The following is a 23,266-nucleotide window of genomic DNA, read 5'->3' on the forward strand; positions in this document are numbered from 1 at the left end:
TCTTTCTTCATTAGTCTGAAGCTCTGTGTTACATCCAAATTTACTATATATGATGTCTTTTACATTTATTAGATACTTTGTTGCCCCTGAAATCAGTTTTATTCAGCTCCAGGTCTGCATTTCTTTAACGAAACTTTGGTGAGTTGTTTGTATCCATGAGTTTATATCCAGGTCTCCAGTGTCAAGTTTGCACTTAAGAATTGGGACAGCACTTGGGTCCCATACGTAGCAGAAAGAAGTCGAAGTGTTGTTGGTGCAGACTTTCTGCAACTGTGGCCCCATGTCTTGACTGACGTGGGAGTGAGCGAGTGATGTGCACTGACTCATTTTGAAGTGTAATGAAAGCTCTCCATCATCATTAGTCAACTGAAATTGTGATAACCAACCCATCTCTGGGTCAGGAGGCAGAGTCAGTGGCTGCAGCAGTAGCCTCAGGACTCACAATAAAGAATATCTGTGCATCAGCAGACTCGGGATTGTTATATAGGATGCAAAACTAACTAGCAGGAGTCAAACTGAGCTGCTGGGCATTTGTATTCATGTGAGAAGTGCCTTGAGGCTTTCAGGGAGTAGCAAGAGGTCCTTTTTTATATTTCATCCCAGTCATAGTACTTGCTGCTTCAGGTGACTGAAGTACGGTGCCGGTATCTTTAATGAGCTCCCTCAAACCCCATCTGAGCACTCACAAGGGTGCTGGACTGTCTGTATGTAGGGCTGCAGCATATCACAAGCAATCAAAGTCCCTTTGCTTATAAGACAAATGAAGTGGTACTCAGCTAAACAATATTAAAAATCTGCCAAAAGTAAAAGAAGAGCTAAAATCTGGCAGTGGCAAGAGGGACAAATGGAGAGAACCAGGATGACTTTCCTGAGCCACCACTAGACTGTGTAACCGGGAAAGCCACAACTGAGCTATGAAACTCTGTGTGTGTATCTGTGAGAAAGGTTATTATACAGGTTAATACAGGCAGCTCTTCTTCCTCTGGTTTTCTTTTCCCCCTCCAAGCTCAATGCCCCTGACTTTATGAGTGAAAATATCACGAGTAATTGAAGTTTCAAACCCCAGCAGTATATTAAATGAGAAATTAAGCAAGAATGCTCATCAGTTGGAGCACAGAAATCCTGGGCAAATTTTCTAATGTGGTGTTACAGCAACTGGAATATTTTTTTTTTCCCAACTGCTTCACTAACTGAATTGATTGAATTAAATGTGTTCTGTGGTGCTAGCTAACCTCTGACCCCAGTTACTCACGATAATCAGGGGGGTAATCAGCCTGCTGCGATCTGAGCTCCAAAGGAACAAGAATATTGTAAGGTTCAGAGAGCCTATGCTGACATTAATCAGATGTCATCAGGGTTTGATTATAAATCCTAAAGACCACCAAACTGATACAACATGGTTTAATTCACTAAAACTTAGGTATCTACATATTAATCACTAAGCTGAATATCTGAAGGTGATTGCTTTTCTAGTAAGTGAAGTCAGGTGTCAACACTTTGGAACGTCCCACAGTTTAGTAATAAGTATAATGATCACCATCAGCACAAAAGTAGCATTAGCCAGATTAAAAAAGATTTTGTTCTAACCTCAAATAGATTTTTTTTCCTCCTTTTGGAGTTTACAGCTCCACTGAAATTGTTCTGCATGTTTTTACTCTAATTATGAGCTTACTCAGAAGCAAGAAATAGTATATGTTTCAAGCTACCTGCAAGTGCAGCATTTTTCTCCCTTCCAAGGGGAGAAAGGGTGGCTGCTTGCAGTGTATCATACTGCTGCGTATAGAAATAAAGCAATATTTATTGTCCCTTAAAATTATTTCCCCTAGAACTGGAAGCTCAGTTGAAAAATCTGTAGCTAGAAATATGAGTTAGGATCCAATTAATTGCAAGTGTACTTGCTTGCTCTCTTTGGGAAGAGTTCAGTGTGGCAATTCTGATGCAGATGTGTTAGCATATATGTAGAGATTTGCTACAGAAGGAGGAGAAGCTGTCTTAAGAGAGAGGGACAGCATGGTTTCTTAATAAACTAATTTTCTTCATACATGTCCTGATTTAATAAGCTTTCAACCCTGTGGAAAAGCTTTTTGGATATAAACTGATGATAATACCAAATGCTTATTTATCTTACTGGTGTCACCTGTATTTCCTGGGAATTGCCTTTATTTGCATCAGAAATCTGGTCTGCTTGGAATTGGAGGACTTAAGCTGCTGCTCCAGGATTTCCAAGCATGCCAAGAATTTCTAAGCATAACACAGCATTAGCTGTGACCATGAAGAGGGAATTGTATGAATTCTGGACACCCCAGCAAGAGTCAGCTCTAGTGGTTACTTGCTGCATAGGAGCATTGGACTTTCTGTTCCTACCCAGGCTGACCATGGAGTACAGTTGTGCTAGGCATGATGCTTCTCACCTTCCATCAACATATTACAGTGGTGGTCTTCTCAGGCACAATAACCACGATATGCCACTGTGACAGGCCACATTTTCTGTTCATGTTCAGGTAATCTCTGCAGCCCATACAAGGTAGGTCTGACAGGCTTGATTCACTGTATATAGACCTCCTGGTGAGCAGGCACATCTTGCTGTCCACAGCATAAGTGCAGTGCCTTGGCTTGTCTTGACCGCCCTCCTAATTCTTGGTGCGCAGACATGTAAATGGAGGAGCACTGCCAGCAAACTTGTAGTCATTCATGTTCTCCAAATAGTTTAGAGCAAATTCAGTATCAGGACATATAAAAATCCTTAGGTCATTCTTTGTCCTTATTAACAAAAAGGACCAAAAGAATACTTATCTATTTACAGCAATATCCAGCTGAGGCTGCAATGGTGTTTGTGTTCAAGAAGGCTGTGTGTACAGTGAATATATGGTTAGGAAAACATAAATTACAGGTGAGAAAATGAAAGGGCCCTGAATGTTCCCTCTGTGACATTCTAGACAGGAAATAAGCACACAATGGGCACTTACAAAAGGAATGTTTCATTTTCCTTTATTACAAATATTTTTCTTTCAAGAAAAGATGAAATGAGCATTGGCAAAAGGAGCTGGGCAGTGGGAGATGGAGACCATGGGTATCCTTAAAGCAGAAAGCAATAAATCCATTTAGCATACCTTTGCTTTTTTCCTGACCTTTTCCACTTCTGTGAAATGCCAAAACATGCATCTGTTGCTCCATGCTTCAATCACTGTTCAGCACTGTATGTCTCAATACACACTGAACTCTCATGTGTTTTCAAAGCAGGACACCCCAGCTGCAAGTAAACTCCTCTCAAACTGCCTTTTGAAACCCACCATAACAGCGCTATATGGGGAGGCTCAGATCACGCCTGTCCTGGTTTTGTAGGGATAAAATTTATAGAATCCATTTTCTGTTACATTTTGTTTCTGTTGGTGCCCAGCTGTGGTGTGGTGATCAAGGCCATTAGCAGTTAAACCCAGGGCAGCTGACCCAGGCTGGCCCCAGGTGTATTCTATAGCATTAACGTCAGGTTCACTATAAATGGGAAGGCTGCTGGGAGGGGGGGCTCTTTGCTCTCCTCTCTTCTCAACGGTTACTATCCCTGGAGAGACTTGCCACCACTCTATAAGCTAAGTGTAATTTTGTGTCTTTTATGTTAGTATCTATATTGGTTTTCTGATTTTATTAAATCTGTTTAAATTTCAGCCCATGACTCTCCCTCCTTTTCCCAATTCCCTTTCTGGGCTGGGGAGGGGAGACTGGGTGATAGAACAACTGGTTATTGTTTAGCCTTGGGTGCAGGCTAAACGGAGACAACTCCATAGTCACTAGTCAAAGAAGTTGCATTTATTTCTATTATTCTTTCTTCTGAACCTTGGGAAAAGAATTTTTCTGTGCTAAGAGTATTGGAGACCCCAGGACCTCGTTGTTCCCTATCAGGGTAATGAGAGCACTGTGCTTATCTGGATGTTGCAGACATGATAAAGATTTTTCTGCTATGGGAGGAAAACAGAAAAGGAAGGAGACCATTAATCATGAAAATTCACCTATATCTGGGATCTCTAAATAATTCTTCTTGTATTATAGCTTTTTGATATAGCAGTAATACTTATGCTCAATGAATGTTGTGCAATCAGGATGTAAGCTAGATAATTTGAGAAAAAAAAAATGCATGTGCAGTAGACTTCATTCATCACTTTGTTGGCAGACTTGGAAGACTTAGTGTGTTCAGATTGAAATATGGAGCATTCAGCCCAAATTCTCACACAGTTTTCCACAGAAAACCAAATGCTGACTAGAGATTTAATTTTAAAAATTCAGACAAATTCTGTATCACTGCAGCTAATACTGCCTGTAAACTTCCATCTGTGCCTCCTGCCTCCACTGGAACGGTGTGAAACCTTGCAGAGTTCTTATCTGCTTCCAAAAAAGAGTTTTCAAACTGGGCTAACTTCAGACAGCTCTCAGCTGGAGGGGCTTGTAAATCTAGGGCATCTCATGCCTATCAGTTGGCAGAACCTAAAATGCCAGAAGTCTGGGGAACTGATGAAATTCACTGCTAAAATATTCTAGAGATACAAGTTGCTTTGAGTGCTTCGAATGGTGCTGCTAGGCACTGCTCAGCAAAAACCATGTGAAGAAGCTTAACCACTGTCAAAACATCTGTTGTTGGCAGCGTGGGTTGTGATCAGCTGTAAAATGGCACAGTGAATAACTGTCTTCTTCAGAAGCAATGTCCTCTCAGGGCAGAAAAAGCCAGATTTGTCATTGGATGCATACGCTTCTTTTTATCAAAGAGCCTGAAGATTCTGCCATTGAGAAAGTCTCATTTACATTGTAATTTCCACCTCTCTGCAAATACACATTGGCTTCTTAACCTGGTAAGAATATGCTTCAGTCTTGCAATATTAAGATGCCAAACCAGAGTGTTTTCACGTCATTCTGAAAAGTGTATAAGGGATTTGAAAAGCCCCATGTTAATCTGTGATTTCCTCCGACAGTGCAATCTTATTTGGAAATGCTGCTAAATTGTGAGTCAGTTTCATCTACTATTCAATAATCAAATTGTATTTAACCTACATTTGAAACATGTTCTTGAACTGAGTTCCAAAACATTGTGACAGTCACTAGGAATTTGGTGTCTATATATGAGCTTCATAGACTAATTTATTGTTTCCTTATTTATACACATTTGAGAGGTAATCATCATAATTTTAAACAGAGAACAAATAACCATTGGAGCTGATTGCCAAAGAATTTAATAATATGCTTATCACTTAGGTTCTTTAAATTTAGAATTGATGCTTTTTGAGAAAATTGTTCTCAACTTCAAGTTGTCAATATTGATGCTGAGTCACTGGAGATGACTATTCAAAATGTTTGTGGCAAAATATTTAGAACAGCCAACAGCATTACAGTTCACTTAAATTAGACCATGTGCTTTCAAAAAACTGGGAATGCATTTTCCATTTGGTGTTCATGTAAGGCAGGAGAAACACACAGAAAAATCACTCCCAGAACCGGTTACACCATTTTAGGAAATGATTTACTGAGTAAGAAGAGTATCAGCTTAGAGGGCTTTTTATTTTTACTTTTTCCCCATCAAGACATGTATAAACCCTTGCTTGTTGGAATGGATTTCTTGGAATTTTATTTTTTCATCAAATCTGTTCACGGTTACAGCTCCTGTCAGCTCAAAGGGCATGTTTGGTAAAGTATTCAGGAATATCTTATTCATTGCTAAGTCCTCAAATAATAGAATAGGGGAGTAACAGATTTGTGTTAAAAAATAAAAATAACTCATGAAATTAGGATTTCACAGAACATTCATTCATAACGTAGTGTATATATATAGTTGAACGAGATCCCTCTGGAATCTTATCTAGGAATTTTGTTGTTCTTTGATCTATTTATAATGAAGCATTTGTTTTTAACTTCTTCCATTAGTTTGCTTTTCTATAGCACTATAATACAGTTTTCATACATATGTATGAAAAGAAATCCTGGAAGTTACCTTCTTAAAGAGAAGTTGCATAATGCCCTTCTCTACTTCTTAAATGTAAAAATGACGATAATCTAAAAATCATCAGTAGCTTTCATCTGCTGAAGCTCGTCACTGCGCACCTCCCTTCCTATTACTACAGAGGCTACATTGCATTTATTCATACCTGCGAGGAGACTAAAACCACCAGACTAGTCTCTCCTTCATTCCTATAAATCTCCCAGACTTTCTAGCAAACTGACTGGTCTCTGCATATGCATGTTAAAGTCAATGCTATCAAAACAGTCTTTCTATTGTGATAAAATTCCCCTTTTATCCACCACTTTGATGTTCAGAGAGGAGTGAATTCATCTGTCCTGCTGTTAAGGACCCTAAATGGTACAGATAGGAACTTCAGCAATTAAAGAGGACATTTCTGAACCCATTCCCTGTCCAGACAAACCCCAAAAATGTGACTTAGTCTGGGAACTATTAGGAGGAATTTGTTGCTTACAGTTCTGACCCATGGAGCAAATGCATCCCGCCTGTAACTGGGACTGGCATGTGAAGCAGTCTTAGTGGCACAGGAGAGTTTGCATAAATTTATTGTAATATGAGTAGGTAGTTTCCACACTTTTTTCTGTTAGTAAGGCAGTATCAGTAAGCTCAACCATATACGCTCAGATGTTGATCCTCAGCATCAGAAAGGTTGGTTTGGGTATGAAAAAGTCTCTGCTAAAAATGAAAGGGGAGGATTTAACAAGGCCTCCTTCCTTTCCCTTCCCTCATGACTGTCATTAGCATAAGTGAGAACTGTGTGGGTTGATGGGAGAAAAAGCCTGTAAAACCTTTCTGCTTCTGAAATGCAGTGGATGAAAAAGAAAAATCCAGCTAAGTCTATTCTATTTAAAGTTCATTCTATTTAAAGAAGACATCCAGCATCTTAGAAAGAAGATAGGCTTAACACTGCTCTTGATGGGAAGTGCACTGAGGAAGAAATAATACATAGCTGGGTTGGCTGAATATGGAGCAAGTGGTCTCATAAATGTGAAAAGCAGCTACCTCCCTGGTCCCTAGGCACCGCTGGTGCTGTAACAGGTGAATAGGTGTAGTTTGCTCTTTCAGGCTTGGTCAGATCATCATTTTCTATGATGCTGTTGTTTTAAACATAAGGTTTGTTCTACCCAAGGGGAAAGAATTTTTGATAGATAAGAAAATAACATCATTCTTTCTTTGAGTTTTTCTCAAAAGTACCTTAAGTGTAGTAAATATTATAGTGACCTTTTGCTGTCCTCTGTCCACCTAAAGAAAGAGTGTTTGTTTTTCTATGATATGGCCCTCATTCTAGAAGCATCCCTTGTATTTGTGGGTACTTGATATATTCTAGAAATAACTGAATGCACTTTGCATTTGTAAGCAGAAAAGTGAAAAAAAGAATGAATCCTTTCTAAATTATTTGTATATTCTGAAAAAAAAAAAGATATGTTTGTCTTCCTTCTGAATCTTCAGACAACTGTACTACATTTGATGTATACTCGGGAGGTAACAGGCTTTGACGCAGGTATTCAACATATGATTAATACATGTTAGAATAATTTTTTTGCTTCCACTCAGTGAGGCCATGAGCTGGGCTGAGAAAGAGTCAAAGTCTAGTGTAAACAAAAATCTTCAAAATGATTCAAAAAAAAAAAAGTGGCTATCTTCAAGTACCCTTCGCCATCATTTATTTACAATGGCTTTTTAGTCTTCTGCAAGCACATAAATGAGAAGATAGGAATACATCATCAGCTCTGAATGGGGTTTCAGCACTTCTGTGGGAAAGAAACAGGAAAGTTCTTTAAATTAATTTGTGAATCTTATGAGGATCTTACTCTGTAGAGCTTCCATTCTAAGATTTATGAGGTCTTCAAGAGGGATGGGAGGACTCTTTGCATTGCCACTCTGGCAACTTTACAGGAAACTCTCGTGGCACCCAGAAGGTTATCCATCCATACGTTTTACCCTGTTATTTTTGTGTTCTGTCCCTGCCCTGCTCAATCATGAATCTTAATACCTAAAGAGTTCTTGAAGTGGTCCCACTGAATCCCAGCGATAGTTTGGCTTCATCACAATGGAAAACTGCTCACAGAGGGACTTGTACCTGGAGCACAGGGAAACAGCCTGATTAATACTTTGTTTCTTTGTTTTTTACATCACTAGTACTCATTAGCAGTACTTTTCCAAGTAGACTGATGAGCAGCAAGACAAGATAAAGTCATGTTGAAACTCCCCTTGCCTTTTTTTGATCGTTTGTGATTAATATCACTGACATTATGCATCTTTGTGTTTTTCAATAAAAAGGCACAAATTTATAGAGCCTGCAGAAATTGCAGCCATGATAGAGCAGAATTTAATCTTTGGTGTTCCATTTAGCCAATTAATCTTTTGGATTTGTTGCTGTTGTTGCAGGCTGCAGCATATAGTGGACAAAAGTATTCGTTCAGTCTTTCATTATTGAGCAGTCCTTTTATTTTGTAAAGTAGCTGGTGTGTGCCTTGAAAGATCACAAGGTATTTACAACACATAGCCTGTGAAATTCATTCAAAAGGAAAAAGTGAAAATGCATCCAAAATTATTATGGTCAATTTCAGATATTCAGAGAGATTTTTTCTAAGCTACAATTGAATTCTTTCTGTAATTTCATGAGCGAGATGAAAGAATATTATGTACTTAGAAAAAATATAGAATAAGCTGAAAGAAACACTTTAAGTTAAGAAATAATACAGTGCCTACTAGCCAGCATTATGGCAGTAAGACAATGACAATTACTTATTGGTGACTCATAGCTTTAATTTGTGTTTTGCATCTAGTTTACACCATCAAATCCTTGTCATACTATGATAATGCTTTATATTTACATAGTGTCTTTCATCTAAATGGCTTCCAAAGTGCTTCATATGTTGCTTTGTGTACAGCTTACATCAACTTAATCCATTATGTTAATACAGCTATCTCTGTAGTGAAATACAGCAGCTATTTGTGTCCATATAGTAAAGGCTATGCGCAGTTGTAAGAGGGAAAATACCTGGAGAATGTAATGCCAAGTTACAATTTGTCCTGATGACAAAACTGGCAATTAAAATTGCTCATGTGGAGAGTTCGGTATAAACTGCAGTTGGTCAGGTCCTCTGTTTTTCAGCCCTCCAGGGGCCCCCAACAGCAGGCCAGCACATTTGGTCATTGTGCTGAGATAAAAGGTCCAAAGAATCATCAGTATCACCTCGTTCGATGCACAAATGTTACACTAAAGATTTCCACCCAGTATTTCACCTGCCTAGTTTGTGAAGGGTGATGAGTTCCAAGCGCCAGATTACTTGCTCTATTGTTAGCTGGCGAGCTGGGCTTTGTGTCTCAGTGAATTCCACGAGAAATGTCCATTACTGACATTTATAAGGTTCTCATTCCTGATTGCTTGAGAACGCAAACCTTTGCGATCGCTCTGAAAATTTGTTTGTCCTTGGAGATATCCCAGATACAGAGCTATGGAAAATACATTGTTTCCTTAACAAATAAATATTGGATGCTGAGGTGCACACACGCTGAATGACAGTGTGCAAATTAAAAGACACAGACAAAGAGCAAGGAGATTGGAAGAGATTGTATGAGCTTGTCTTCTTATTTTTCAAGAAAGTATATAGATAAAATATGGTTGCAAAAGCAGTGGACTTCAGTGGAGGAGGACCAATACAATAATACAATTTCCCTGGGAAATTTCTAATAGAAACATGTGAATTAATATATCCCATTATTTTTTCATCTTTATGATATGTAGATGAGGAAACAAACACATGATAGTAACACAGAATACCTTCAACTGGAATGTCGCCCTGATAAATGCAAACTGACATGCAGTTTTAATTTGTTTGTTCTTGACTGGGAATCACAGCATGCAGAATCTTAATGAGCCATGGGGTAGCAATCACCAACCCCAGACACGTTTATCTTGCGTTGTGTTTGCTGCTTGTGGCAGCTCTTTAATTTGGGTATATCGGTACCCCGCTCTGGCACAGTTTTCGGTGGCTTCATAAAGGTATTAAGGTTATGTTGCTGGACAGTAGACGTCCAGGTGATTCTGATGCAGTTAAGTTCATTTGTTCCTCTCTGCTCTGAGAAGCAAGTAAATAAAATCTCACTTACTACAGAACCTTTAAATAAGGCTTTCAGATAAGAATCCGATTTTCATATGGGTTAGGTACCATTTCCAGTTCTGTTTGAGGCCGAGATGGGGTTAGTGCCTGGATTCTCAGGTGATAACATTTTAGAAAGTGATCTCTTTGTGTATCTACCCCATGGCAGAAATCTGACAAGACTGGTTTTTCTTCAGACCACACCGAGCCGTTTTGTGCTCAGTGAGAACTGTCACTGCAGTGTCCCACCAGCTCTCCGTAGAGCTCAGTGTGGAGGATTTGGCTCAATGTTGTGATATATCATGGCTCTGCTGGGAAACGGCTACTAAAATTAAGCTGTGGTTCAATTTGTTTGTTTCCCCACTGGACTTCTCCCTTTAGCTAGCCTTTGATGCAGGCCTAGTTCTTCTCGGTAGATACCTGCCATCTTGAATTTCCTGTACTCGGTAAGGTAAAATGCCTGCCAGCTTGGAACCATAATTTTTCATTTTATCTTCTCAAGGTTTGCAGTTAGTTTGAAGCAGGCTTGCAAGATTCAGGGAAGGAAGGAGTAGAGTTTGACTGCTGAACTGAGAGTATCTCTTCTGCTCAGAGCTATCCTGGGTGCTGTTACATAGGCTGTATTCTAACACAGTTGTTTTGAATGTTATATGTCTCCTTGCCATACCTCTACTGACTCCTTTATTATAAGAAATATAAGCTGCTTGTTTGCACTCCCGGGGACCTCCACGCCTAGTGGAAGCATCTTTGTGATCCCTTACGTGAACGTCCAGCAGTCGATATCTACTTCCTATCAGTCCATCATGACAGCAAACATTGCTTACTCCCTACATTTTCAAGTCTCTTTGTGCTTCCTCACAAGCTACCCTCGCACTCTTGGAGGAGCTTTTCATCTACATCCATCACTATATTTCCTTGTTGTCTTTCAGTTCCCTGTTAAAAGTCTCATCTGTCTACAAAAACCTGATGATTAAGTGTAGACTGCTGGCTGCTGTACACTCATTGTTTCCTTTTAGGTTGCTATCAGTCTGTTGTCTGTCTTTCTGTATTTTTTTTTTTGTAAGCTTTTGGGTGCAGAAAAAAGGGAATCAGGTTTTTATTTTTCCTATGTTTATAAAACTAAATATGACAGAATTACTAAAATTTCTAGGCTATATTAATTATAAGCTCAATAAATGACAATATGGCGTATCAATCCACAGAGCAAGTTAACCTTACGTATTCAAATGCTCAGTAGTAGTAAATGAACACGGCTCCTTTCAGCCAAAGGCAACTCTGGCCCAGGGTATTTGCCTTCTAAGTTATTATTTTTAATATGGCTCCAGATGATAGCAGTTTAAATAAAGTACTGAACTCATCTATTTTATTCTTAATTTATAGTGGTACTTAGGGGATGTGCAGATATTTAAAAAGAGTAAAATCAATTAACTTGTGATCCAGTTATTTGTGTTAGCCACTATGGGGTTTTATTTCAGAGCGCTGGATCAGACTTTCCCAGTTAAGCACCATGCTTTGAGAATGCAAACCTTTCATTTTGAAACATGTTTAACCTGTGGTTATCTTTTCTCTATTTCCAAATCTAATTCCTGTTCTTGTCCTTTCATAGTTTTTAAATTCTCTTCTTTACTTTTGTTTTTGAAAGGGGCTAAGTATAAATATAATAGATTTTTCTAAATACTAGGAAGTCCATTCTTTATATAAAGGTGGCTGAACAGGCAAAAGAGTTCACTTTCTATATAATATACACGGTATTTTTCTGGACTTCTCTGTTTCACAGTAGATACTTGTCTTTTGCAATCACAAATCTGTGATTTATTACACTTTTCACGTTATAAATTTAGAGTAGACCCATACGACAACTTCTGTGATTTGATCATTCTGCTTTTTCATCCATCTTGAACAGATTTTAGTCTAATGTTCCAGACAGCTTCAAATACCCTCTGTGTGTATATGGTCATTTCCAAAATGCAAAGAATGCTGGGAGTGAGTGTACCACTACACTTGGAGTTATTCGGCTTGGCACAGCCTTTGCCTGTAGATGTTGTCATTTCCTTGATCTGCAGGTGCCAGAAGCCCTGCAGTTTTCTGTCCCCAGCAAGTCTATGTGCCCTTTCTGCACTACTAACTCCCAGCAACTGAAGCTACTGAGAGCCCTTCCTAAATAAGGAGAAAATAGGAATGCAGAAGAAAGCCAACCCCAGCTGAGATACCCTTGAATTAGATATCCTTAAACTGACATTCAATATTTTTTGAACTAACTGGGACACCATGGCAACCTTTTCCATCATAGTCTGGTACTGATGGGGTAAGCATAATAAATTTGTCTCACCAGCTTCACAATTATGTATTGGAATAGAATAGCCAGATCTTTAAATATTTTACCCTAACAGGTCTTACTGTTCCCAAGGTGATTGAGGGAGTATTGAACACTTAATTGAATCAGATTAGTGGATTAAGGAAAAGATTTTTTCAGAAGGATCAATATGAATTAGGAGCAGATGCCCAGTCAAATCTAAGGCTTAGATTCTTTAGGATTAGGTTCCTTGAAGTCGTCACCTTTTTTTATGGCTAAATAGGAATTGTTTGGTACTGAACGCTTGTTGAGAAAAATTCTGGCCCTTATGGTTTTGATGTCTCATTTTATACATGCTCAAGCTGAGACAATATGAAATAATACACAATTATCAATCACTTATTTTCAATTAGAGTAAGAGACGTCCGAGTGTGCTTTCCAGTGACAGCATTTTGCTGAGCAGGAAGGAATACAATCTTGGTAATAATTCCTCTGTTATTTCCAAGATTCTTAATAGAGCTTTTCTTTCGATTTGTTTCAAAGCAAGCAAAAATATTGTTATGTTATCGTTTAGAGTTAATTAAACTGCAAATGAGCTTAATGATCTGTCTGAAACAAAGCTCAATCACAACCTGTTATATATTAACTATCAAAATCAAAAGAATCTTTATAGTCTTTGTTAAATAAACCAAAGAAGATAGAAATAGCCAATCATTAATGTCATGCTTTTATAAAATCAGGTTTGAAGCTGGAAAGCTTGAACTGAGTGCATACACTCAAACTATACAGCTAAACTGAAAAAGGGGTTGGAAACATAAGACAAATCTATTGGAAGAAATGAAAAAAAGATAACTGAACATAGGAAAAGACATAGTTGTTTGCTCTGTATTTTGCTATGAGGAAATCCATTTTACACACTATTTGTCCAGACTTTGAAATCTACATATTAATAAAATGCCATTTTCTGGATTCAGTATTTTCACATCATCTTCTGTAGTGTTATGAGTTCATGTGGTCTATAAGATGCAGCAAAAGACATTTCATCTACTCAGGTCTTGAAGCCACTTGGGTGATTTTTGCCCTTGAGTGACATATGGCCACCAACGATGTAGCTTTTAAGCAGTGCACATATGGCAAAGCCTATTTGTGCATTAAAGTTTGTAATTTTGGACTTTTGAAGGCTTAATCCCTAGAAACGCTAAGATTTTCTAATGATCTATAACAGTACTGCTGATGTTCAGCACTTCTCAGGATTTAGGTATGTTATCATTCTGGATTATCCACCTGTACAGCAGATATTATCTTATCACTCTTATATACAGTGCTTTTAGCATGTCAGCCTCAAGTACTTGAAAGATGAGGAGTGTTATTAAGTCTGACCCTTACAAGCTTTTCTGATGGTTTGCTTAATGTTTTTCCTACATAAACAAGAATGATGTTTGGATAGTAAAGTAGAATTTTCTCATAGGGTTTGGCTGGCTGAATAATATGGCAGTGCAACAAACTTCACAAGGTCATAAAAAATTCTCCCACTGAAAAAAGAAAACACTGACTTTATTTATGCAGACCAAGTGGTCGCATGAGGTCAAATTATTTCCGAGTTTCTTAGAGCAAACCCGCCAAAAAATGGTATGCGAACACTTTTTGTGTAAAATGTTTTATGTATTGATGACAGTGTAGTGAAAAAATGATATGGATGGGGTAATTTATGAAAGTAATAGTCTGAAATGCAAAACTGGATTATTTGTAAATAATAGTACATTTGAGGGCAAGAATGGGCTGTATTAGTCATCTTCCTCTTTTTCTTAGCTGTGAGTATAGTTCACTTTCTGATAGCATATGCCCCTATGCAACACTATATATATTTTCAGGATTCATTTTTCCAGTAATACAAGATGAACTGTTGTCTTGCGATCAGAATCTGCCAAAGCTTGATTCCTATCCCATTGCTGCTTATCTGCCATCTATTAAATAGAGAGTGGCTGTAATGTGCTACCTTATATTTCATGAGTGAGAATGTATTATTTAGAGCCTATAACATTCAGTTTCAGTCAAGAATTACGTCTTTCTCCTGTTGTGGTAAATAATTAACGCTGGCTTGGAAATTGCACGTGTGTGTGGGTATGTGTGGTCATTAACTGAAAAAAAGTAACAATTTCCTCTCCTGTTTTTTTTTTTTTCTAGTTTCAAGCCACAGTAAAAGAGGGAGTCACAGGTGTAATAGTAAACTTAACAGTTGGTGACCGAGATGACCCAACAACTGGAGCGTGGAGAGCTGTCTACACCATTATTAATGGAAATCCAGGGCAGAGTTTTGAAATCCATACCAATCCCCAGACTAATGAGGGAATGCTCTCTGTTGTCAAAGTAAGAACGATTTGCTGTTGTACTGTATTATTACTGTAAGGTCCAGCCACTGGATTTACTGCATAAGAGAAGGCACAGCAAGCATAAGTTACTCAAAAATATATAGTTGGCTACTAGCCCTTGTCCGAACAATATGTATAACGCCTTCTTCTGTCACAGTAACCTTACTTCTACAGTCATAAGGACCTGCCTGTTGCTAACTGTGTTGCCATTGTGCTCAAATAACAGCTCGTTTTGCAGTAAGTATTACAATCAATAGTGAGACTTTACAACAAATTTTGGTTTGTGACTGAGGGTACAATTAGGATTCAAGGACCACATTTTGTTCTCAGTTAGAGAACACAGGTGCAAATACCAGGGAAGTAAGGGACGTGGCTTCAGACTGAACTGGAGAGCCGTCTTTGGTCCCAGATTTCTAAAGTCTCGTGAAAAAATTTATTGCCTGTATTTGAAGATAATTATCTTACACTTCAAAAAAACAAAACAAAACAAACAAAAAAAAACAAACAACAACAACAAAAAAAACCAAACAACAAACCAACCAAACAAAACAGCCCTGGTTTCTGCCTGTACCAGAATTTTCTCTGTTTGACTTCGGAAGAGGCATTTTCAGTTCTTAAGACAAATAGCATGTATTTCCATGGCAGTGCTTTTCATTTCAAGGTAGGAGTTGAGAAAACAGCCTTATGTTACTTATCATAAGTAACTACTAAGTATGACTGATTTGTTTCCTAAATGCATATTACATGATAACTAAGCATGTATATACGAGAATTAAACTCCATCTTTCATTATGTCCATTCCATTCATTATCTTCAATGCACTTGATAACTACCGTTTTGTCTAATGCTAAACTCTGACCAAGTATCAGATGCAATGAATGCTGATTCTATTTTCTGCAAGTTTGCAATAGGATACAAGGAAAAAGTGTTAAGTACTGTCTTTGCACATTGCACTCTGATTTTATGATATGTTTTACAGCCTTTAGACTATGAGATTTCAGCGTTTCACACGTTGCTGATCAAAGTAGAAAATGAAGACCCGCTGATTCCAGACATAGCCTATGGCCCCAGTTCCACGGCAACAGTTCAGATCACTGTTGAGGATGTGAATGAAGGCCCAGTTTTTCACCCAAACCCAATGACAGTGACGAAACAAGAAAACATTCCTGTTGGCAGTGTTGTGTTAACGGTAAATGCTACTGATCCAGATACTTTGCAACATCAGACTATCAGGTGAGTGCAGTACCCTCTAATTTTCATCCATCAGAAAGTGAGTATAGCTTCTCTGCCTGAAAATTTGCCTGCAAGTACAGAATTAAATTAAAGTTTGGCTCTACAGAATAAAAAGTGGCAATTTTTTTTTCCTGCAATGAAGAGAATTCAGTATGATGAAAACAAAGAACTGCATTAGACAGGGGACAGTAGTTTTCCAGGCTATGAGATTACTGCAGTAGAACAATCAAGTGCCACAAGCAAGAGACATAGCTTTGCATAGTCTTTCAAAATTACTTTTAACTTGCTTGTTAACTCCTCTTCCTTCATGAGAGCCAGAGAAAACGTGTAAAAATTGGAAATGTGTCTAGAAATAATTTATCTGTTTTACATATGGTTTTAAGTCATGTTATAATCATTTATAAGGTCCCTCAGTGAAATAATGACTGTCTATCTGCATTCAAGGGCTGAGAAAACATTTCCCAGTGAGACACTGAAGCTACAGTAAGCTAAGACTTGACCTTGACCTCAAGTGGTGCCATCATCTTATATTTTGATCCACCTGGTCTGGTCTTTTGTTTTTAGATTTGTTGAAAAATTAAAGATCAATGACTTTCTTCCTTAATGCTAAACTGACTTTCCAGACAGCTTTTCTCAGCATTTGAGAATTGCAGGTTAGGCACTACAACTAAAATCTACATCTGTATTTAATTTTTCATTCTTATTTGTGAGTCTAATTTTCCCTAGATATCAATGTCTATAAAAGAGCATAAACATCTTTGTCAGAATGACTTCAAAGCTTTACCTTAACAATGTGCATTATCAATCCATACCATAGAGGCAGATTTCTCTACTGTCACAGGGTTATTTAGCAGTGATTGTGCACTTCTTGAAGAAGGTTTGACATATGTACTGTTCTACAAAAAAAGAAAGCTACTAATCTTGAAGATGTTCTCTGTCAGTAACAATTTTTGGTAAGCATGCCATTGCAAAGGACCACACTGACAGCCTCGGATTCGAATGATGAGAAGGTGAATTTAAGAAGATGAGTGTGCTCATCTCCAAGGAAGGAGGAAAAAGGCAAAGCAGATAATTAAAAGCTTCAATTCTCTGCATCACCTCAAAAATACCTAGTTAATGGAGTATGAATATTTCAGTTTTTCTCTATCAAAAATGTCTTTGAGTTCTGCCATTGAAATATCAGTTTATCTGAAGGATGATTCTTAGCATATATCATTCCCCTTGTTTTCTAAGTATATTTATTTACAGAATGCATTTTTATTTTTAATTTTAATTTTTGCTCCAAAGATTCCTTATTTCATTCACTCTGGTCACACAAATTTGTGTCTATGGATGGAAAACCTATGGAATTTCTATTGCTTGTCAGATATAGAAATATGACCCTCAGCACAGAACCTGGCTTGTGCAGGGGAAAGATATTTATTCCCTTTGGGACTGGGACAGAGTTTAAAAAACATAATTGAAGTTCTTCATAACTTCATGTATTTTCATGGGAGATAAGAAAGTTGTATTAATTAATGTAACAGTTGATTTTGTGATGCTAAAAGGGAAGAGCCAAGAAAATATAAGGATTTGGTTATCAAAACCAACAATCCAGAAACTATTATCTGAATTTTCCCCTTGACCTACTGATTTTGCTGAATTTCTCCTGACTACATTGACACTGAAATTATAGGACATACCAATGAGTCACTGAAAACTCTAAGTGAGCTTTAAGGATTGTATGTAACCAGTTTAAGTAACATAAACGCTTTTTGCAGTCCATCCCATCTCACAACAGGCTGCAAAGGAACTTTCAAATCTTGACTATAGATCATAATCTGAATAGATTTTTCCCAGAAGTTTTACCGTATCTGCATGGAAGGTTTTTAGCAAAAAGCACGATTTTTCTTTTCTTGCCCCGCATGTGCAGAAAAGAAGAGCAGAAATAAGCTAGATTGGGTTGGGAATGAAGCATGGTCATATACAGAAACTATGTAAAAGAAAGTGGCTGTATAAGTTAGAAGAAACTAATGCAAATGTAATAGAAATCTGGGAAATGGTGGAATGATTCAGGAAAGGCTAATTTGACTACTTGTACGTGCTTTTGCTAAAATAACAAGAAAGCATAAACCAGCATTTTTAAAAGATGCTTTTAACACTGACAGGTATTACTGAAACACGTAGCTACCAGCAGTGAAAAAGGAAGACAGTAGTATATGAGAACAGCATCTGCAATTAAGGATAGTGTAAAACTGCATGTATAAAGGCCAAAAATACTCACTAGTTTGGCTCCAGCAGAAATGTTTTCTCGTACATTCCTACAGGCAAGCGTGTGTTTAGAGTTTGGGCTTAGGTCCAGGACTTTTATAGAGAATGCATACCAAACTACACGGTTCTCAGACTATGCTGCTATAAATTATCTCATCAGAGTCCTTACTATGGTTATGCTGGTAAAATAAAGGCCAAGCAAGCACAATACAGACTTTTAAACGAGATATTACACTAAATATCAATGACCATTAGCAAGCAATGTTTTGTGTCTGCAAGAAGCAATGAATACCAGATTTGTAATGTGTGCGCTGTGTGAACGACGTACCTCAGCCCCAACAAAGTGGATGTCTGTTCAAAACAGATACAAACAAAAGAACAAGAGAGAATTAGTAATGTTACTTTTTTTATTTTCAACCTATAACTGAGCTACGTCTAACTGCAGTGATATTTTTAGGTATTTTTCTATATAAAACTTGTAGGAGGGGCTGATGGTTATTTGTAATCAGGAAATTTAGTTACTCTGCTAGATATAGCATCATAAATGCTTTTCAAGAACCATGAATAGTGTATAGAAACCATTTGTGCTATTGTCCACATCTAGATTTAATTTATTCTTTGAACATTGCACATCTGAATCAGATTCAAATTACTTATCTCTTTGAAAAACGTGGCTTACTTTGTAAAAATTCCTAAAGACAGCTGTACTTTTGAAGCAATTTTCTTTCTTATTCTTCAGCTTGAAGTGTTTTTGCACACTGAGAAAGAATTTCATTTAAAAGCTCAAACAAGCTGGCAAAAATGTATTACACTGAAAAAAATAGGACTCCAAGTATTTGTAAGACTCAAAAGCACGTACCTTGAGCTCTAGCTATTTGTCTGCACACGATTAGCAGGGAGCTTTCATGGTGTCAGCTCTTCCCTGATCTACTGCCGTTAACATTTCAAAGAAACTCAAGGTAGAGGTAGAAACATCATCCTGGAAACAAGAACTACATGCTCATATTGACCAGCTAAATAACTTATCGAGTTTAATCATACTCTAAATTAGACCTGTTTAAAACTAGGTTAACACCAACTTTCACAACTATATCCAGATCTATGATTTCCTATGAAAAGTCTGCAATGAGCGTAGTGAGCTTTGGACTATGGATGTTGTAGAAAGGAAGGAGCAAACAGAACCTGTGCTTTTTCCTGAACACATACCTTAGGGTGGAAAATAATGTTTGTTCTGCTGTGATCACTCCCAGAAGGAAAAGGAACCTGTTAAATTTATATCACATTTCTTAGATTCATTAACCTATTTTTTTTTATATTTAATTCCCTCTACAGTTTCCAACTTTTTTAGAATTAAAAAATGAAAGAAATCCAGCAGGCACCATTTTAATTAGAACCCAACAATTTATTAATAGAACAGTAATAAAGTTTCTGAAATTTGATTTCTTAATCAGGGATCATTGTTATTTTTGTGCCAGATTTAAGAGTTTAATTTTGGGTGTTTCTTCCCAACCTCTGAAATTTTAATCAGAAGTTTCAAGTGTACATGTCAATGAGAAGTTAAAGGCCAAATTTAATAACATATTCTACCTTGGGAAATTAAAAGAAGAGCCTCACTCTCTGAAATCCATTATTAACAGTAGATCTTAATTAAACACAGTTACGGTCCTCAATATTTGACTGCGTGAAGAGATTGGTTTCAGTATTTTTCCCTTTTTTGGATTCAACAAGTCCAGGATATTCAATAGTCAGACTTTTAACTACGTGTAAATAAGTTGTTTACTGCAGTGTATTTGTAATTTTTAATTAAAGCAATGTTATTTTCTGGTTTCATGGTTTATCATGGCAGTATATTTTTATTACCTACTGTGCTCTTGGATTTTAAATTATTTATGTAAATATATTATTGCGGTATTTATTCTCAGTAAGCAATGTGACTCAATGCTTCAGAAATATCTTCACAAGAAAAGTTTATTATAGCTCTAAAGCATATCTAATTCATTAAGTAGAATTAAAATGCAGTATTTGAAGCCGGAGAACTTAGAAACAGAACCCAAACTGCAGTGAGTTTTATGGGAATATGAAAGACTGCCAGAAATAGCTGAAGCAGTATATGTAAATAAGATATATATTTGTGTGTGTGCATCTCTATATGTGTAATTTTTCTATCTGCACCTGAATCCAGCTGACCTCACATCATATAAGTGGCTTCTGGACGCATAGGTACATTGTCTTAGTGGTGAAGTCTCAGCTGTAGAAATTTGAAAACAAATTTTTTGCTTGGAAGTTGACATCCTTTTATTTGATTCTGGTCTCCTTATATCACCATACCATTAATTTAGTGGAACTACACAAATACGAAACCAGTAAATCTCCTTTTGTTTGAGATTAATCGTTTCAGATTAGAATAGCCTGTGATGGATCCAGCTACCCAGCTGCCTGTTGACCCGCAGCCTGTGTGTTCGACTGCTCTAGCACTGCCATTGCACTGGCTGTGTGTTTGATAGCTCTGCTAGTCCATAAGTGGGAGCAAAGCTGTATTTATTATTGTCATCATTTCCAAATAACAGCTACTGGTCTATCTGAAAGGTGGATAGACTCTGTTTCTCTTTACGTAAAGTACCTTTTTCTATACTGCAAATTAAGTGTATATATTAATGAGGCTTCATCCTTGAACATCAGACCATGGGGATGATAAGGCTAAACCTAACAGACACTGAATTAAAAGTGATTGTGTTTATTTCTCATTTCACCGAGAGCCACTGGACAGTGGGCTGGCCATTGACTTTGGGAACGAGAGGGAACGAGATCTTTTACTACTGGGCCACGTTTTGCTTTAGATTGCATCATCATAACTTTGGGGTTGGTGCCTATGGAGTTGGTGGAAATCAGTGGAAATGTTCCAAACTCTTATTGGTGGCAACCATGATCTGCATACTCTTTGTCAGAAAAATGACTGCCTAAAATTCTGTAAAATAGTGCTGAAACTACACTGAAGTGGGATTTATAGTTCAGTGGACGTCTTCTAAATCTCAAATACTTGAGAAAACTAAGGAGAATTCACTCCAAAAAGCAAGTGTACTTCTGTTACTTCTCTTTGCTGATCACCACCCTTACATGTAGCGAATATATAAGCCATGAATTGCAAAGAAAATTTAAAAAGCCTTTTTCATGTCTCTTGCCAGGATTTCTTCAGGGATCCTGAACCCCCTCTGAAAAAGGATGAGTCTTCAAATCACGTTCCTCACAAACACTTAAGGGATCAATTTTGCATACTTCGTTGCACATCAGGCCTTTTTAAAGCACTTTCGTTGCAGGTGGAAGTCAATAAACTTGCTTTTTGGGATACACTGCAATCACTTACAAAAGTACTATATAATGAGAGAGGGATAGAAGGTCTTAAAGAGTGCATGCTTATGAAGTAACACACTTAGTCATTGTTAAATATGTCTCCTAGAGTCTCTGAAGGACTTGTCTTTGATTCCTAACAACAGGAGATTTGTTTTCCTTGTGCAGACAGAAGAATAGTTCTATTGTTATAAATGAATGGCTGAGCCATGCTCTCAGCATGCAGAGCCAGAATTTTTCACTGTAAGAGCATCTCAAGTTGGCTCTGCAGTTTTATTTATGGCCTGCCTGAACCCAGCCATTGGGAATTGGTAGCACATCTCTAGATCTGAAGTTGCTGTATATTGGACAGTACGCATTGTTTTCCTTTCTCTTTTTTAAATTAGATGGAAAGACAGGTAGAGAGGGAATCTGCTGAAAGCAAAAAGTTTTTCCTCTTCTGTCTTTCCTGCAAAAAATTGAAACACAGAAACACTAACTCTAGAGAGCTTCGTGTACTGGGGTATCCAGCAAGCAATGCCAGGAAAGGAGAGATTGAATCACTTCTGAAAGAAAGAACTTGGCCAATTCCTTCATGCTACGCAACTGCCACCTATAATTGCAGGTGCTCCCTAGTCAACTGTCAGTTCAACAGTATTCTACATAACAGTCTTTTTACTGAAACTGTTTCTTGAATGTGTTAATACTATCTGTGTAGGTAATCACTGTGATATATATATATGTTACTATTATAATATTAATATCTGAAGGGAAAAATTAATGAAAAAATGCCTTTTTTTTGGTCATTGTTTGACCAAACTGACTTCCACTTTTTGTCCACTGAACAGAGTGAAAAAAAAAACAAACCCAAGCCCTTTTTCCCTACGCAGCAAACTCTTTAGGCCTACAGCAAGATAGGAAAGAAGCAAAATTGTTTCTGGAGTGGTACTGTACCTCCTTTATTCTCCTCTCATACCCACGATCACAGTGATGTAACTCTGGAAGGGTTATAATAGCTTAAGAATGAAATCAGGCCCCATTTTTCCTGTTCAGAAGATGATTTGTAGCTGGCCAGCACTGTTGCAGATATATCACTGAGTCTGAATTAACCAGGAGGAAGCAGCTGGTGTGAAAAAAAAAAAAGTGTCTGATGGGAACTACTGAGATGAGACTGAAGAGAATAAATGACTGGAGCAAAATCCCAGTGCTGAGAGAATTAAAACATCTGCCAAATCTGGAAGCCAGGTCTTATAAAAGCTGCGGACAGCATCTAACACTGACCAGTCAGGAAAGCCACTTTCAACTCTGTCAGCTTCAATATCGGAGCTATGCTATTACAGGACCTTCTTTTCCTCGGAGTAGTGAACAGACGTTGACAGGCTGCTTCCCAAAGTCTGTTATTCAGTCCTTTTATTACTCATAGGCATTTCCTGACTTGCTTAATTTACAGCCAACCTGTCAGCTCCTCCCTTTTAGCACCTTGCAGAGTCCCTAGGAGCCCTTGATTTCTCAGTTGCTTCTAGTGTTTCTCTAGTGGTGAACACCTCTAAGTCTCCCCCGTTGTTTCTTTTTGCCCTCTTGTTGCTCATATCCTGTGTCTCTGTGTTGGGGCAGATGTTAGGCCTCTTTGCTCCTTGTCTGCTTTTGTATATCTTAATTTTTAGTGCTTAAGGACAATCCTATCTAACCAGTT

General features: G+C 37.7%; 1 protein-coding gene across 2 annotated transcripts in view; it reads left to right on the plus strand.

Moving 5' to 3' along the window:
* Positions 1-23,266, plus strand: part of CDH13 (cadherin 13) — a 484,188-nt gene that overhangs the window by 408,217 nt on the left and 52,705 nt on the right. For both annotated transcript variants that reach the window (XM_068411196.1, XM_068411195.1), the window contains exons 9-10: positions 14,582-14,764; positions 15,746-15,999. In XM_068411196.1, coding sequence (XP_068267297.1) covers positions 14,582-14,764; positions 15,746-15,999 — 437 coding nt within the window. The remainder of the gene's footprint in view (positions 1-14,581; positions 14,765-15,745; positions 16,000-23,266) is intronic.

This window comes from Nyctibius grandis, chromosome 12, assembly GCF_013368605.1.
Source record: "Nyctibius grandis isolate bNycGra1 chromosome 12, bNycGra1.pri, whole genome shotgun sequence".
In the NCBI taxonomy this organism is placed as follows: Eukaryota; Metazoa; Chordata; class Aves; order Nyctibiiformes; family Nyctibiidae; genus Nyctibius; species Nyctibius grandis.